Source organism: Syzygium oleosum, unplaced genomic scaffold (assembly GCF_021117445.2).
Source record: "Syzygium oleosum isolate NSW1041296 unplaced genomic scaffold, Sole_v2.1 Sole_v2.07, whole genome shotgun sequence".
Classification (NCBI taxonomy): Eukaryota; Viridiplantae; Streptophyta; class Magnoliopsida; order Myrtales; family Myrtaceae; genus Syzygium; species Syzygium oleosum.
Window position 1 is genome coordinate 12,532,677 of NW_026607491.1, and position 18,098 is coordinate 12,550,774.

An 18,098-nucleotide genomic window follows, 5' to 3' on the forward strand; every position below is an offset into this window, starting at 1 on the left:
ATGTCACGTAGGCCGGCAGACATCCATGTCAACAATATTCAACCAAAATTAGTCGGAATGACTGAATTGGCATTTTGTCAAAAGGTTTATGACTAAATTTACACACACAAAAAGTTTAGGACTAAATTTATACTAATACAATAGGTGTACAACTTTTCTGACACTTTTCCTCTATTTCAGGCAGCTGCAATAGATCATTTGGTTTTGTAGGATTAACAAGGACATGCAGATATATCGTGGAGAGAAAGCTAGCTATTAATTATTTCATGGTCTCGGTGATTCTAATCCTATCAAAGAGACAAAGGCTGACCTAAGTTATCCATGATTTTAGGTTTTTACTCTAGGAATAATGGCCTAGACATCCACGATAAGTAATTAAAGTATTTACTGTAGACATATTTACTTAATGTAACTGTGTGCATGACATTGAGATCTTGAAACAAAATTTAACTCTATTAAATCATCAATGCAAAATCAGGCTACTGATCACTGGTTTCTTTTTCCAAGAAAATCAAAACATGTGAATGCGGCTCATCTTTATTATAGTACTCTGTTTGCGCAAAAACTTAAGGCGTGAGTAAAGGGGATCAACAAATAGCGTCTGGGATGCATTGATGACCATGGACCAGTTGTAGATACACGATAGCAACTAGTTGCTGATTGTCACAACAGAGTTGGTCCACAAGGATATTAATTGAAAGGAATTGAATGATTACCGATTGAGAAACCAACTGAAGACTGAATGTCTGGAGGGTGCTAAACTTAATTATGGTATTCAAATTTGAAATTCAGTCCAGCAAATCGTGGAAGAAGAATAAAGCTAATTCGCATGAAATTCAAAGTGGTAACATATAGCCGGGGAAGGGAACAATCACTTGGAGCTAAGATCATATGGAACCAAGATTCTCGGAGATGTGAAAGCATGGTTAAAACTACAAAAGAATTGCTCACAGGTAGTTATGTCGTGAACACTATAAATACCGGTGTTCGTCTACTAAAGACCACTATTTATGGCTATAGTTCCCAGATACTTCGTCATCGATTAATTTTGGCGTGTATGTAGTTTTTGGGTGACTCGTCATCGATTAAATTCCGACGTTGCTTTTTATGTTCTCAGGCTTTGTTTTCGATTAAATTCCGACAAAATATGTGTACTCTAATTTCCGTTTGAAGTGAAATACTGGTTCCCTTGTGACTTGTGATATTTTATGATTGAAATCGCCATAGAACCCGTCTCATTTTATAAAATTTGAAGAACAATTTTTGGTGAAATGTATCTCATCGCAGAGAGGCAAATTCCGACAAAACATACCCAATAATCAAATTATCATAATCTGATACCCTTGACATTAACACCTGGAAGACACAACGGGTAAACCCAGTACATAGCCGAGGAAAAGAAACTAGGAAACCTAGCAGATGAAATTCACGCTTGCAGTGCCGTTGGCTGGATGTCTGCATCACCTTGATATATCTTCTTCTCTTGCCATGGCAAAAGGCAATCAACCTTGACGAAATACAAAGAAAATACAAGCACAAAATGATCTGTGAGATTACCGGTTTGATTCATGGCCTTTTTGCCGCCTTGAAAGTTAAGCCAGAACCTCCCAGCTTCTCCTCCAAAACCTTTGACAACTGCTCCTCCATTGGTGGGGACAAGTAATTGACCCAGTCTCCAATCTCAGCCTTCCTGAACAAGTTCTTGTTCTCAAAGTTCATGATCGATTTCCCAGATTTGTTCACTTCAAGCTCCTTCATCTTCTCAAAGCTGCACAGCTCAGCTAAATCTTCAACCACACCATCCTTCTCTTCCTGGACGGGAAACGGGTACCCAAGAAAGACGGCCAACTTTTTCAAGTGGGACACGATGTCTTCCTTCATCTCTTCATACTTCAAGAACATGACCTTGTCGGGCCTCTTTAAACTCTCATTCCAGTACCCCAACATGTGGTCCCAGAACGGGCCGAAGCCCATGGCGCCGTTGCAGTACATCTCGAAGGCTTCTTCCAGCTGGAACGTGGGCAGTGAGTCCGGCTTCACTTTGTTGAGGTAGATCCAGGAAGAAACAAAAGTGTCAAATGGGTTCCTGCAAATGTAAACAATCTTGCATTTGGAGTTTTTTATGGGGTCAGCCAATGCCGAAAACGGGATGTGGGTACCGAAGATTCTAGGTTCAGGGAATTTTGAGAGATCAGGGAGGTCATTACTTGCATAGACCTTATACTCAAAGAAAGGCACAAGATCATGTGGATTTGAAGTGAGCAAAGGATGGCTCTTCTTCTTCGAGATTGGGTATTTCTCACGGTTTGCAATGGCAAACGCGAGTGCTTTCAACCACGTGGTGCCTGATTTTGGGATGGTGGAGAGGACTATGTCACTGTCTAGTGCTTGGAAATGTCTTTGGAATGATAATATGGATTGGATTTCCTTGGGTTGGCACCAAAACCCTTGGAAGAGATAGATATGTCTTGTTCTCCACCCCTTTTCTTTGGGGAGAGAGAGAAGCAAGTCCTTGCACTCATTGCTCAGATCTTGATCGTCTTCAACTCCTTCAGTTGTTGATTGCTTCTTTGGGGACTGTGTGATAGCCATTTTTGTTGGTGGTGGTAGTGGCTGTGAATGGCATGCAGAAATGGTCGATTTGATACGTACTTATATGGAAACGGTACCCTTCATTTCCTCTTGTCTCGGGCGGGTGATAAAATGACTTTGGAGTCAGACTTCTTTACCTTAGTCAACAACATGGAAGCTTCGCAGAAACTGCCGTGGGAACAGAGGGCCCTCATCTGCGAAGCTCGTGAACTGCTTCTTTCTTTCTCTAATATTAAGCTCCAATATTGTAATAGAAATAGAAATAGAGTGGCGGACTGGATAGCGAAGGCTTACAGGAAAAAAAAAGCTCTCTCAACACTGGTTGACTAGTCCACCGCAGGCCCTCACTGAACTGCTTTGTTTTGAGACCCCGTTACAGGGTTCATCTGTCTCTGGTTATTAATGAAAAGCCTTTAATTATGACCAATATATATATATATATATATGGAAACGGTTCCTCTGCTATGCTACTGTTGAACTTGACACGTGGATAATGAGCTGTGCTCATTTATATTACGGTTTCGTCTTAGGATACTACACACAAATTTTAAACTTGCACAACATGATTGAAAACGTGAAATTTAACAAATGCCTTGAAAGTACTGTCAACTTTTACTGTGTTATTAGCATATTCAATGACATGTTAAATTCAATGCACCTTAATCTTAAAAAAAGGGTTTTTCGTCAAGTAGAGATCTATCTTAAGTAGGCATTATTGATCACATGACTGGTATCTTCGGTTAATGTAACTAAATTATTTTAAGCTCTCCTGTATCCAATGATATTGGTGCCAAATTTTGCCCCCTAGATCATTCAGAAATCGTTTGTAATAAGGAAAATGACACAATGGTCCCTCAACTTTCGCTCACTATGTAATGTGGTCTATGAACTTTAATTTGTTTAGTGTGGTCACTGAACTTTATCCCAATGTGCAATGTGATCCCTAAATTTTCAATTTATTCAATGTAGTCTATAGACTATTGGTAAATGTTCAATTTAGTCCTTGGACTATATGAAAATGTTCAAATTTATCCCTAATCTGGAGTTAATAGAAGGATAACATTGAATATTTTCATATGGTTTAGGGATTACATTGAACATGTACCAAAAGTTCGAAAATCACGTTGAACAAATTAAAAGTTTAGGGACCACATTACACATCAAGTAAAGATCTTTCTTAAGCAGACATTATTGATTACATAACGTGTACAGAACTTCGGTTACTATAACTTAATTAATTTAACCTCTCCAGTATTCAATGATACTTTTGGCAAATTTCGCCCCCTGATCATTCGGGAACAGTTTGTAATATGTTGCGACTGCTGATGCCCCACTTGACAAGATGGTCAATTCCCTTTTGGTCACTAGTCAATGTACCCATTTGCCCTAAAGTGACTTTTCTTCCCCGTGAAACGAGACAAAATGACATGGAAAGACGATGCTCTGGCACTTGAATGGATCTGCACCGGGGCAGATCTTGTCCGTAATCGCTTCTTTATCAATCCTTTTTCTCGTCAACCATACACGTGACATGCAGATTATATGACCTGTCCAATTTTTCCATGCACTTTTCTGGGTAAAAGCACAGCGAGAAGCAGATGTCAAACTAGTGACAACACGAGCATAGGAAATGCATCGTATGGCTGCCAAAAGAAGGTGGTCCGGGCAAGACGGAGGGAGGTCGCCAAAAGGAAATAGCATTATATTGTTGCTTTTCCATGCCAAAATCTCTTATGGATATCTCGATAGGTCATACTACGTTGGTAAAATATAAACGATACATGAAGACCATCTCACTGGAATTGAATTTCACATTGAGATATGTACCGCGAACCCGAGAGGCGATGAATGCGTTGAAGTCGGCTGATGTATTACTCGCATTATACTCACTCTTATAGGAGCAAACGGAGATCATCATTCTTGTGGTCTCTCTTTGGGGATCATCTTCTGAGTTTCATTCTCTTATTTGAGTTCTTCAAGTACTATATTAACGGTCTTCCGAGTCTCGTTGATCAATCGTTTCAGAGACAACTATCACTCTTATGAATTGGTTATTTTCATAATGTTGGTGTCACGGCCTTGCTGGAGGGTGGAACCACCTAAGGGTTGGCTAATAGAACACTAGCTCTCGACTCAGTAGGGGATCGGTGATGACATGGAAAGGGAGGCGCAATGGTGCAGCAAGCTCGACGCCGTCGTAGTGGAGGGCTGCAGCTCAACCGGTCGAGTAGCAGGACGGCAAAGTAGCAACTTCGTCTATCGTCATTGGTCGTGGAGAATCGCAGCAATGCACGATTAGACAAGGCTCCTCGGCTCAGCTATTTTGTCGTTAGTGCTGGAGCAGCGGCGCTGCTCACGGGACGGAGCAACGGCAACAGGTCCTAGGAAGCAGGGTTGGTGCCAGCGGTGGGGCTCAAAGAGCAGGCCACGATGGAGCAACTTCGCGGTGATCCTACAAGGGCTCCTTAGCTGCAGCCCCTAATTGATTAGCCAAAATTTATGTGTCAACATTTGGATCAGTTCCTTCTGTTATTAACAATAACAAAATTTGTACAATGATCAATGACGTTACTAACGCAGTGATGACCGATTTTTTTGTAGCATTCGGTACAAATTTACTGTATTAATAATTATAAGTGGCACAACTAATTATTGATTCACACATATTACCAGAGTACACAGTATGGGTATTCCTCTTTCTTTTTTTTAAATATGAGTGAAGACGAGTGTGTGTTTTCCTCTATATTGTTTTGGCCGTGAAGATCATGAGGAGGTTGAAAAGCAGCTGGGCTGCATATTCTCGCCTTACCAAACAAATGAGTTGACTTTTAGAGGAAGGGCAGATACAACTAGCTCCCACTGGGACCGAACAAAAGCAGACCCGTCTCATTTCTTTAACTTATGAACATCTACAAAATCCCAGCTTATAAGATTTCTTCATAAAGTTTTGTGGTCCCATGATCTTGCTAGTGTCTACAACACGGACAAAAACAGGCTTGATAGGGTTCGTTTTCCATCAAGAAAGCAGAAATGTCGAGTATGTACTTCGTTTCTGTTTTGTAGCACAGAAAAACTGAGTATGTAACACCAGCAGAGAGGTTTGCAGAAAGGAACTAGCATAGTCTATGTTCAAAACACTATAATCGCAAGCCCCTTCCCATGACTCGACATGATCACTTACCGGGCAACTTGCCAAACCAATTAACTATGCACGACATTTTCCCCTTCATGTGGAGCACAACCGTTTCGCCGGAATTACTCCCGCGACAAAATATAATTCACCGAACATTGTTCTTCGGCTTTTTTGTGAGAAAGGATCGGGTTCTGTGGCGATTCTGGACAGAAGATATCCAGGCAAGAAAAAGAAACTTGCTTGTTTCAATTGAACAGTATAATTTCAAGTCGTGACAAGATTCGATCGATAGTCAATTTAAACTTCATAATCAATTCAAACAAATCTGACCAGCTACTGACTGGCAGCATTACATTCGAACTCCGTTGATACCATGCTACACTGCTACTAGAATTAAAACATTGATAACTACAACTAAGGAAACTAAAAGTACAGTGTGAAAAGTTTAAAGATAAAAAGACAACATTTTGATTGTGTGTTCGAGGGCTCCCACTAGCTATCGGAAGGTATTTATATTGTAAGTGTGGTAACCATCTCCTAGTGCCATCTATCAGTCCACGTTAAATAATTGCCATCGATCTCATATTCATCGTTTATCCTTACGACACCTGTTAGTCTACGTCAAATAACTGTCATCGATCTCATCTCTATCCTTCATCTCTGTGACATCTTGTCAATTTGTCTTCAAGTAACTACTATTTGACCTCGTCCTCGTCTTGACACCTGTCCCTCTATGTCAGGTAACCGTCATCGAACTCATCCTTGTCTTGACACCTGTCCCTCTATGTCAGGTAACCGTTATCGATCCATTCCTTGTCTTGACATTTGACCCTCTATGTCAGCTAACCGTCATTGATCTCGTACAAAGCGATGTGCTTTTATTCTTGTCGATGACTTCGACGACCTGGACTTCATTCAATTAAAAGGTTTCGTCGATAATCTGCAGGAAAGATTCTCGGGCAGCAACTGTTCCCTCTTCGATTTCGGTCCTTTCAAATTTTGAACACTCAAAACTTCCTGCCAGCATGATTTAGTATTTGACAGCTGTCTAGTGCTATAATCTTCGGCAACTAAACTAATGGCTTGTGTCATTTCTCATCGATGAGCCTGTGTTTCTTTATGCAATTTTGTATTTATCTCCATTATCCTAATTTATTTTGTTATCAACATCCTAATTAATTATTGGTGTCAACAACAACATCATTTTGCATAGCAAGATCTAAGGAAGTTTCACTCGACCAATTCTAACAAAAAAAATTTCTGTTTCTTGTCATTTCTTCCGCAGATTATAGCTTTTCGTCAATGTGGAATCACCCTCCACTTTCGGAGGTTATCATCTTGCTATGAAGACTCAATATAAGCAGATGTCCAAAAGGTCAAGCAGAAACCATACTTACAGACACTAATAAGAGACAAAATAACAACAGGCGATGGGCAAATCCGCCATTAAAAGATGAAAAAACCGTCCCTATTCACCAGAGACTGCTTATTGTCTGTGGCCCGTCGTCGCTTGTATGCTGGCCGCTATAAACGACGACTGATATAATTTGGAGTTGGGCTTTCAATTTACTTGTTTCTGTTGGATGGGCAACCCAATATGGACGGGCAACCCAATATGGACGGGCCAGTAAATGTTCAAACATGTCCACTAAATTTAATAGCTAGCGTCTGGCTGACTAGAGAAGGGTGCTCCTTGTGTCGCTGAAACTGACTCTTAGGGATGGGCATTGGCTGACCATCCCTAAAATGTTGTCTTTAATTGATCCCATTTCTAGTAGCGAGAGAAGCACCGGATACCAAAAGGAATTATGATGCCCCTTCAGTCTGAGATCTACTTTACAATCAATATAAAAGACATGCTGAAATTTCTACAGGAACTTGGCTCATCCGAAAACATACTTGCTAGTCCCAGAAAGCCTGTAGCAAGACTCGTAGTTTATTGTACCTCAATATATACAGTTCGAAAACGCAAAAGCAACGTGCTGTCCTGCTGTTTCCTATTACCAGCCCCTATCTCTTTGCCATCATTGAAACTATGAATAAACCAATGTCATATCTGGCATGCACGATTTCACCAGGTTATTCGCAGCATCGGAGGAGAGTTCAGGCCAGTCTACTGTTGCTTGAACGGTTACTTCTTTCCGAAGACTGGAACCTCGAAATCATCCGACCATCTCGGGGTATAAGGATCACAAGCTCCAATGATGTCATGCTTGAAACTGTCTGCTCCAATGGCAGTAGAATCTTGTAGATTGAAGTCCATCTTGTTAAACATTATATTTGCAATGGCTCGGTCAATGACATTCGTCTCTGATTCCTTTGCGAAATTCCTCGACCTATAATAATCGGAGTCCTGGTTAGAGATTACTGCCGCATGGAATATCACCACAAGAGTGCCATCATTTTGTCTTGACAAAAGTTTCCACGTAACAGGGGACACTGAAAGTCAAGATATTGAATATCATCCTCCTTTAAGCTAATTATAATGGAAATCGGTACTTTAAAAAGTATTGCTCCTATTAAAGTCATATGAACTAAGTCGGGTCTTATGTCACAATGGCCAAAAGACAAGCGCTCAAAACTCCACACAAACCATGCCTTCGGCACTCTCACTTAGATTGTAAGATTGAATTATTCACATGTCCTTGGAGGCTTTTCCGGTCACCGATCTGTTTAGATCAGATTTCATCTACCCACCTCCGTAGCAAGAGGAAGAAATAGTCTCCTTCTAAAAGAAAGACAACAACTCATGCAAAAGCATTCGAGTGAGAAAGAATACCTTCTACTTTTAGCACTGAGTGTCCACAGTGGGGACCTTTCTGCGCTGGAGTTTCCACTATGACTCTCCGCTTCAACAGGGTGCTGCTTCGAATTATCAGCAAGGCGATACAGAGCATCTCGAAAGCATATCCGCATTTTCTCACTTAACTGTCCATATTTATATTATAAGATCAATAGACTATTATACAGACAGAGATCACAATCAAAATATTTTAGCTTTGGAGTTTGCACCTGTGCCATCACCGTTTCAAGCTCCCACAAAACATACTCTTCGGTTGACATTGTTTCCTCAACCATGGGTTGACACACTCCATATTCTTCAGATGGGCACGGAATTTTCACCAGCTGGGCCAGAGCCTTCCAAAAAAACAGTTTGTAATTTATTAGCTTAGAAATTCAGAAGCAAGAAATGCAAGTCTTGGACTTTGCCATAGCTTCCAACTGATAAAATGGGGACAATCTCACCTTTGTTGGTTGAAAATTGTCGTCTTCCATGTTGCACCAGTCAAACTGTGGCATGGTAACTCCTTGATCAATTTCAAAAGACATTGAAGGGGAACTGTTCCTTGAGATACTCCGAGAATCCATCACCTTTAAGCATGAATCATCAGCAGGCAACATGCCATGGTTGCACGAAGGACACCAGCAATATGCTCTGTCAAGAGTTTCATTCCCCGGTGAATCTACAAATAAGGAATTTCTGCATAAAAGAATCAACAGCATCAGGAGACACTATTCAAAGCTCGCATAAGCAAAATCACCTATAAAGATATTTAAGTAGTTTTAGATGCCTTATGCTCTATACAGGTCAACAGTAATTTACACAAGAAGGTTCCAATTTTGATTTCATGGTTTTGTATTAGCTCGTTCTCTGTCTATCAAAGTCAATTCTAGTGTCAACCAAAACACAGCAACTGTCCAATATTTCTACATTTTCTATGCTCTAACTTCTAAAGATGGATAAAATCAACAGCAATTGACTAGACCAGGCAGAATTTGAAGAGCTACATGGTTTCCTACATGCATCAAATCAAGTATCTTAATCCCATAAGTAGTGCTCGTACAAGAAAATGTCGTCCGTCTGATCTGCTTTGGCCAAGTCAATCTGGCAATCTGGCATGTCGACTGAAAGAACGTTCCGATGAAAAGGCCCGCTAGACAAGCCCTCACATGTGCTGGATGCGCTAGAATGGTGCCGATTGCGAGGCGAAAGTTGCATCTCTGCTTCACTGCAACTCATCATATTTAATTTGATTTCTTTATCACCGGTAACGAGGAATTTGTTTGGGGATCCAAAAGTTGGGCAGCTATATGTTCCCCAATGATGCCAACTGTTTGGCGATGGGAGCCGATCTGAGAATTCTTGTTCCTTGGGGACAACAAGAACATTGGTGCCGTTCCCATAATACCAGTCCATCAGTTTTATCTGGATGAAATTGCAGAGTGAAGTTCATAATTCAAAAGGTCTGTAAATTCGAGACAAATGTTAACTACCGCAAACAAGAAAACAGGATGCAAGCAACTTCTCGTCCTCTCACCAATACAATTACTAGTTGATGCCAGTCATCACAGCTCACCTGACGAAAATGTGGAAACGAGCTATTTCATACTTGTTGTGTGCCTTAAGTTTTTGCATTTTCACCATGTCGAAATTAAAGTGTCGCGTATCGATTATGTGCAACCGCAACTACAACTTGTTCTTTTCTCCTTCCACCATCCATTATCACCATGGTTATGACCATGCAACCATCAAGCTTAAGATATTTCTTGAAAGAGTGATTGACGGAAACAATCGAGCCTCGCCGAAGAACAAAAACTTGGCACAGATTCATGACAATAAATACCCAAACATGACAAGTGACGCAAAGCAGCAAGCATGAGAACGGTGGGTACTCCTAGGATCAGAATTAAGAGTTGCTTTTGCACGGTCTCCATAAAACTGGTTCACCAAAACCCTCATAGCTAGTCTAAACAACCATCAAAAGCTCAGGTCAATGTTCTCCATCAAATTTCTTCCTCCTTCACACAACCACGAGGTCAAAGGCACGCACAAACATTTTGGCACGATCTCAGACAACACGGCCTTAGCTGCTCCTTCAACAACGGAACGAAAACCAAAGAAAACCAAAGCTTACCTTGTCAAAGGAGAAACAGAGAGCAGCAAGACACTCGGTTCCTGAACTAGAGAGCTTAACCGGGCTCAGACGGAAAGCGCAAGGGCGATGGAAGCTTGAGATCTACGAATGAAGCTCTGCTCTTCTCTCTTGTTTTCAGCCAAGAAGAAGCAGAGGCGGCTACTTGTAGTACTCAGCTTCCGCACTTTATAATTTCCACTCTTTTCTTTTTTCTTTTTTATATCGTCTACGTTAATTTTAATTTTCTAATTCCCGAGATATTCCAAATAATTAATTAACCAACTGTTTTATGTTCCATATATATATTCGACCGCTGGATGATATATATTTCACGAACATGCGAGACAATGCGTGAATTGATTTATTAGTGTTTAAATGAATAAAATCTTATTTTGATAACAACTTATTATTATAAGGAGGGGTAAGTGCGAGCGAGCCTTTATATTTCCAGCTATTGTGGTTCAGATAAATACGGAAAAGTCCCAGTCAAAATTATTAAAAGAAAAAGAAAGAAAAGATCTTGGATTTGCACGGCGGAGAAGCAACGGGGGAGACTAGTGGCTGAGAGCAGTCCATCTAAAACTGCCACCTGATTGGCCAGCGGCGGGCCCCGCCCCCTCAATGCCAGAAATCTGTGGGGCCCACAAGGGGAGAGTTGGGTGGGGTGTGTTGGGGAGGGGTTCTGCGGTTCCGGTGACCGGGGTGAAGTGCACGCGACGACCCCGAAAAGTCACCGCGCGGCGCCCCCCGCTCGGGGCGACACGTGGCGCTCAATCCCGATCGCTCCGGCGCCCCGCGGGGGCGACACGTGGCGCGGGCGCAGCGGTCGGCGTCATTTTCTGGTTCCCCCCGGGGGGAAGAAGAGGTCAAAAGCTGGGTCGGGCGGGTCAAAGAAATCCGATTGGGCTTTGACTCGTGGAGGCCCAATAAAGTTGTCTCGGTGTCTCCTTATCCTTGTTTGCCATGTTTGGTTTTTAACAAAACCCAACTGGCCTTTCTGCCACACGTTCAAATCTCTTTTTCATTCACCAGGGTCATTTACTTCATTGTGGATTCCACCTCCCCCTTCTTCTTCTTCTTGTCCAAGTAGACCGACATGAAAGAGAGTTCGCGTCAACTGCTCCTTTTCGATTAAGGTCCTATAAATGAGCATAGGCATGTTTTTGTTCTCACCGTGTCGGTTAATATAGTGCACGAGCGAACAATACTTCAGGGACTGCAGTTTTTCCTTATTTGATGTCCATTATCGGGTCGCTCCTGTCTTTCCTAGCTATGAAGATTCGCTTTTCCTATCAAACCCTCTAGAATTGTGCTTCATCTGCAGCTCGTTCGTATTTGTTCCTTAAGTAAGTTGGGAAAGATCATTTGTGAATCCTAGATGATTGCGATGCTCTAATTCAAACAATTTAGCTTCGACCAGCTGAAGGATGTGCTCCATCTCGTTCCTACTACAATAAAATGCAAAATTTGGCTTTGTTCTGCTCTCATTCTCGTCTCCCGCTCTACACCGTCATCGAGAAAATCGCCAGGGATTCGGCCTCTGCAGCCCTCCAAAATCTTGGAAAAGTCACTGCTGGTGTCACAGAGCAGCTCAAGATCTGCACTTAAGGATGCGGACGAGAGGCAAGTCCACAACCATGAGATCAGGATTGGCTACCGAAACTCAAAAGACGGTTGCTTACAATGCCGAAGACTTGCTCAATGAGTTCCCACACTGAAGTCTCGCTTTGGGAGGCGATGCCAGGCACTCAACTCAGGAAAGAGGCAATGCGGGGACGTCAAGGTTTTCCAATCTTGGCGAGGTTGGTCACCCACTACAGAGTATAGGTAAGAAGAAATTAGATAATTTAGATTTCTCTTATTCCTCAGTTGGCAAAGGAAATTGATAGGCTCACTGTTGTTGTTGTATCCAAATTGCGAAATGAATCCTCTTGTAATTTCAGTCGTTGGCATAGGAGGTTCGGGTAAGACCACTTTGGCTAAACTCATATACAATGAAAAAAAATGTTCAAAAACTATTTCGAGGAAATAACTCGGTTATGCGCCTTTGATGATTGTGATGTGAAGAAGATTGTCGCTAACACATTGGATGCGAAACAAGATGCGTTTTTCACTGGTGCGTTGCAGACTAAGGGTGCATTTGGTTTGGCTTTTGGGGAAAGCCTTTAGGGAAATGCAAAAGCCTTTAACTTAAATGGGTTTGGTGAAATGCAAAAACAATTTGGCAAACCGTAATTGAAAAGTGCCTTAGAAAGCAACCTTGAGAAAATGCTATTTGGTAAATATATATTTGGAAAGCCCTTTGGTGTAACTATTTTAATTTTAATTTGTTTAACATTGAAAAACAAAAACAATAATTGTAATTTTTATACTTTCGCATTGAGAGTAATCTAAAAAAGGCATATTAACAAATTTATAAATAAAAAATCACTTCAAAGTGGACCTTTCTCAAATAAAAAGTGATTAATTTCATTATAATAAATATGGTCACATACATGGATCTTTCGCAAAACAAGACTGTTACTTCGTTGTCATTGGCACTGCAAATACCATGCAAAAGATATATTATACCAATTCATGCATCTTCTCACGGGCCGAAAAAGAAAAATTATGCATCTTTCTCACATCCATGCTTGCAAGTTGCGACGGGAAGAAAAACACTCGGCTTGGAAAGGCTGTGGTTCCAATTTTGATAGTCCAAATAACAACCAACTAATTGTGGCGTCTTTATCGTAATCACTAACTGTGGCATCTTTATCTCGTAACTTCGCCCTGCCATCATTAATCAAGAAGCTTATAACTTCCCCCTGTCAAAATCATTTCAAGAGCTAGTGGCATTTTTGTTTGTAAATTTGTTGGTGGTTTAACAGTAAGATCCAGCATGACTTACACTGTGTACATCAGCAAAATGAGAGAGAGAGATGTGAAAAAGTAAAGCTGTCCAATTGAAGCAGGCATGGAACTCCATTTCATCTATTAAGTTCAATTGGTTAAAGAAGCTCAACCTTTCATTGAAACAAGTTTGTTCTCGATAGTCTATATCAGTAAATCCACGATTTTCTTGGAAAGCACCCTTCGAACTAGAAATTGACATGCTTAAATTGCAGAAAATTATAAAAACTTCATTCGAAAGGTATACACTCTGAGACTGAATATTTCATCCCAACCAATAAATTGCCAGAAGCACAGTCGGCATCGATTTATTAAAGTCACCTGATTGCATATCAAGAATATCCAAAACAATTGGGTCCTTCAGCTCGACCTTCTTGTCCCACAAGCACAATTCCAACCTCCTCTATGGTCATTGTTGTCATCATTTTATTTCATAACCATCATGCACAATCTAATCTCCCTAATTTGGTGAAGGATAGCATCCGGAACATCATCCAAAGGAATAACCCACATACACCAACGAATCTTGTTTTTTACAGCAGTGTTTCTCCGGTGGGTCAAACATCTGCACCAATGATCCAAGCTCAAAACAGTGAACTAAACAAAGCTAGTAAAACTTAACACAAATAAAGAGACACAAAGCAATATCTTTTCCAACATCTTTGAGAAAGTACAGGATAGAAAAGCTAGAGATGACTCTTAAGTGTTGCTTTGATGAACCATTGCAGAGTGAAGCAACTGAGAGAAATAAAAACAGGTCAAATTCTTACAGACAAGGAGGGAAAAAAAAGCCTTACTTGACGCCATGGGGTGGGAATCTCCTGCAGTTCACATTGATGCACAACTATTCACCTAGTAGATCATCAACTGCGAGTCCAGTGCCATTAACGACCCACCATATTATTGAGGAAGGCCAACCTCCATATATAATACATATGAAAAGATGAATGATAAATAAAGTGACAGGAAGGAGAACTCATACTTTACTTCAGAAGAATTGAATCAAAGTTGAAGTCGAGAGAGAAAGGGTCTTGCCTTCGATTCTTGTTGCCTTCCAAAGAATTGAAGAGGTACTTGCCTTCACTAAGGTGAGAGTATGCGATTCTTCGTAAGGCAAGACCCACCCAGAAAGAATTGGAGAATTCATAACTTCAGTAAGATCCACTCATAAAGAATTAAAGAATTCATAACTTCAGCAAGGTCCACCCAGAAACCTGAAGAGTCGTATCTTCGATTCTCCTTAAGGCGAGTGCTTAATGGAGAATTCATACTTGCCTTCACACACACACACAACCCACAAAACCCAGATTTCAGAAAAATCGAAGTTGAAGACCAAATCGAACAAATAATGGCGTGCAGGACTGCGTTAAGTCGCGTGTTCCTGACCGAGCCTCCGGCGAGGCAAAGCAAACCCAGATCTTTCGCGACCTCGGGCAGCCCAGGCGAGGCGACACTAAGGATGGTAATTCAAGTATTTTTACGCAAAACAAGCAATTATCGACATTTCGCCAGAAACTAAACCAGATCTCCAATTCCCCTGAGCTTGACTACTGCATAAAATCCACATAGCAAATACAATCAACGCACTCGCACGAAGAAATTGCATCAAGCATCGAGAGGGACAGAGGGAGTACCTGGGAGGTTTCTGAAGATATTCAGTTATACCCTAGGCAGTTGGAGGCAGCCCAGATCGAGCGCTGGGCGCGAGGAAGATAGTGTGAGCGTTGGGCAAGAGGAAGAGAAGCGACAGCGCTGGGAGTGGGCGTGGGCGTGGGAGGAGAGAGGCAAGGAAGTAGAGAGCCCTGGTCGTTTTGCTTTTAAGGGGTAAATGTGGAATTATGATTAGTGAGTGAGGGTGAGATTGGAAATGCAAAAAATTCATTGATTCTGGTCTTTTGAATGTCGAGAAAGCCAAAAGGCCAAAGCAGGTGAGGGGAGCCTTGAGCTTAAGGCCTTGAAAATGCTAGCATTTGGAAAACGGGCTCCCAAAAATAAATGCCGAACACACTAGCATTTGCCTAAGGGCCTTTAGGCCCCGTTTGGTTCAGCATTTCCAATGCTCATTTGGGCTCTAAAGTCCCTTGGCCAAATGCAAATGGTGTTTGGTAAATTTTTTACTCACTTTGGGGAGATGCAATTGCATTTCCAATGCTCATTTGGCCAAAGCATCTTGGAAGGTCCATTGGGAATGCTCATTTTCGGAATGCAACTTGTACTGTTCACGGGAACTGTTCATTCTCCTTATAGTAACTCCGGCGGCTGGCGACCGCCGCCTGAGGGTTAGCCCTACCCCGGCGACCACCGCCTGGGGGTCGCGCGACACCGCCGACTGCCGCCTGGGGTCGCTGGAACCTCGGGCATCGTGCGGGTTGCGCGACCCCAGGCGGCGATCGGCCTGGGTCGAGCGGCCGTCAGCCGGGAGTCGCGCGACCCGAGCGACGGCCGCTGGGTCGCTCAACCTCGGGCGACGGCCGCCTAGGGTTGCGCGACCCAGGCCATCGCTGCCTGGGTCGCACGACCTCAGGCGGCCGCGACCCAGGCGATGGCCGCCTGGGGTTGCGCGACCAAGGCCGTCTCTGCCTGGGTCGTGCGAACTCAGGAGGCCCCGACCTAAGCGACGGTCGCCTGGGTCGCTCGACCTCAGGCGACGGCCGCCTGGGGTCGCGCGACCTCAGGCGACAGTCGCCTGAGGTCGGGCGACGGCCCCCGGCACCGGATTTGGCTAGCCGGCGGCTGTAGCCCTTCGCCGGAACTGTTCATCCAAAGGGTACTTTTTTTTTTAAAAAAAAAAACCTCCCAAAGCTCATTTGTAAAAAAATAACCAAACACAATTGCATTTTCTTAAATAGCTTTCAAATGATTTTTTACCAAACGCCATTTTCATTTCCCAAAGTGGCTTTCATCTAAAGGTATTTGCATTTCTCTAATGAGCATTGGGATTGCTGAACCAAACCGGCCCTTAGAGGTCCAAAGAGCTTTGCAAAGTTGTTCCCAATCGCAACCTCAGCTGAGAGAAAAAACAATTAGCAGGAAAAAGTACTTTTTTTATGGTGTTAGATGGTGTGTGGAATGAGAATGGTGAGAACTCTGACACCCTGTGGACGAACGGAGCCAAACGAGAAGTGAACAGGTTGCTAAAACAAGAAGTTCAACACCATACCCCTGGTGAGGCCTCCCGAAGATGAGGCACTGTTGCGATTAATGCGGACGGCGTCCAAACAGGAGCAAGTGCCGAAAATTAAAGTCTAGAGCAAGTCGGAAGATAAATTGTGAAGAAATGTAGCCGAAGTTCCCTCGCCGTCAAGACACTATGGCGGCACTTCTTTTCTTCTAGCGACATGGAGTGAGTTTCGATTGCGGTTCTAAGATAAAGAGCTGTCCAAATAAGCCAAGAGCAAATCGGTATTATACGACATTAAAGTTGAGTAGCACTTGTGGTGTCTCAGCCTATTTAGGGGCTATAGACCCCAAGCTCTTGCTGATTCGATAAGCAAGCAATACATTTTGCAGGGTCTCGGCGAAACAGACTCAAAGCTCTTCCTGATTCAATTTGGAGAGGCTCAATCTGAAGGGGTTGTCAAGTGGCATTGCAGAATTGACATGATCGATTCGGAATTCCTTAATACCCAAATGATATCTTTTCATGGATTAGCAATTTCATTGGTTCCCTGCATTGACGACAATCACACTATATCCATTGCAGAGTTAACAAGAGATAGTGTCGTCCGGCGGCGGCGGCGACAATGTGTCTACCGTCGTCTCAGTTGTTCTCTTTATTGCCTTCATTGGTCTCTTCACTCTCACAATTGGGGGTGACACTAATATCGGCTAAGGCATCTCTTCATTTTCCATGTTTTCGTTTTGTTGGGTCATATGTGTGCAGGAATTGGTTCAAGTTGAAATTTCTCTGATGTGGGCTTGTTGCTTAATTGGGGGGTTTGGTTCGATTTGGGTCTTTGAACAAGGGATCTACATAGAGGTGGCGGACTCTTTACAGAAGATGGAGAGCGAGAAGGACGAGGCCGCGAAGAAGAAGGTAGGAGGAAGGGGTGAATATGGGGGAGAGCCGGTAAGAGAAGGTTCGGCCAAAAGAAATGTGTGGATGATGATGACTTGATTATGAGGAGCCTGAGATTTGCCCTGCAATGTGAAGATGGCGGGGCCGGCGAGGAACCACAGCCTCTTAGAGAATTCCTGGAGGAAGTCGTCCCCCCCGCCTGATCTGGGTGATGTCGTCGGCGTGTGGTGTGAAGGCAAATGCGTTGTCGACGGTGGTCGAGAGCGGCAGGTTTCTTCATGGACAGTGTAGTCGCCTTACCATGCTCTCGCTATCCTATATCCATGTCCGATATATACCAAACGCCATATAAGATATTACAGATCCCATTATTATCCTATTCAATTTATATCATATCCAATCTTATCCCATTCAACAAAAGAATCCAAATGACCAAACTCAGCTTATGATAATGTAAGGGAAATTACAAGCTCTAAAGAAAAGTTTTCAAAGTGTATTTGAAATCTACAGAACACCACGTGATTGTCATCGTTTAGCTACTGTACTT

General features: G+C 42.6%; 2 protein-coding genes and 1 long non-coding RNA gene across 7 annotated transcripts; all 3 read right to left on the reverse strand.

Annotated features, from left to right (window-relative positions):
- Positions 1-1,309: 1,309 nt before the first annotated feature.
- Positions 1,310-2,637, reverse strand: LOC115671284 (cytosolic sulfotransferase 15-like). Its single transcript, XM_030593195.2, has one exon. The coding sequence runs from the start codon at positions 2,590-2,592 to the stop codon at positions 1,567-1,569; it is 1,026 nt and encodes a 341-aa protein (XP_030449055.1). The 5' UTR covers positions 2,593-2,637; the 3' UTR covers positions 1,310-1,566.
- A 4,882-nt stretch (positions 2,638-7,519) lies between these two features.
- On the reverse strand, positions 7,520-10,808 carry LOC115670621 (protein LNK3). Of its 3 annotated transcripts, none has more exons than XM_056312852.1 (6): positions 10,642-10,807; positions 9,571-9,972; positions 8,972-9,206; positions 8,738-8,863; positions 8,505-8,653; positions 7,520-8,061 (listed from the first exon to the last, which is right to left on the reverse strand). In XM_056312852.1, the coding sequence occupies exons 2-6, from the start codon at positions 9,921-9,923 to the stop codon at positions 7,857-7,859; spliced, it is 1,068 nt and encodes a 355-aa protein (XP_056168827.1). In that variant the 5' UTR covers positions 9,924-9,972; positions 10,642-10,807; the 3' UTR covers positions 7,520-7,856. The 3 variants fall into 3 exon arrangements, with proteins under 3 accessions (XP_056168827.1, XP_030447789.1, XP_056168828.1); XM_030591929.2 differs by having other exon boundaries at positions 9,571-9,932; positions 10,642-10,806; XM_056312853.1 differs by having other exon boundaries at positions 8,015-8,164; positions 9,571-9,932; positions 10,642-10,808.
- A 2,934-nt stretch (positions 10,809-13,742) lies between these two features.
- Positions 13,743-15,316, reverse strand: LOC115672098 (uncharacterized). 3 transcript variants are annotated; one of them, XR_008816917.1, is made up of 4 exons: positions 15,168-15,303; positions 14,748-14,808; positions 14,331-14,637; positions 13,743-14,098 (listed from the first exon to the last, which is right to left on the reverse strand). It is a non-coding gene; the product is annotated as an uncharacterized LOC115672098 (long non-coding RNA). The 3 variants fall into 3 exon arrangements; XR_008816916.1 differs by lacking the exon at positions 14,748-14,808 and having other exon boundaries at positions 15,168-15,316; XR_004004685.2 differs by having other exon boundaries at positions 14,331-14,808.
- Between the last annotated feature and the right edge of the window lie 2,782 nt (positions 15,317-18,098).

Bases quoted from the DNA above. Each gene is read 5' to 3' on its own strand.
- LOC115671284 (XM_030593195.2), bottom strand. From the start codon at position 2,592: ATGGCTATCACACAGTCCCCAAAGAAGCAATCAACAACTGAAGGAGTT.
- LOC115670621 (XM_056312852.1), bottom strand. From the start codon at position 9,923: ATGGACTGGTATTATGGGAACGGCACCAATGTTCTTGTTGTCCCCAAG. The intron at 8,864-8,971 runs GTGAGATTGTCC...TTTTTTTGGAAG, and splicing joins ACAATTTTCAACCAACAAAG to GCTCTGGCCCAGCTGGTGAA. The intron at 8,062-8,504 runs GTATTCTTTCTC...CGATTATTATAG, and splicing joins CTCAGTGCTAAAAGTAGAAG to GTCGAGGAATTTCGCAAAGG.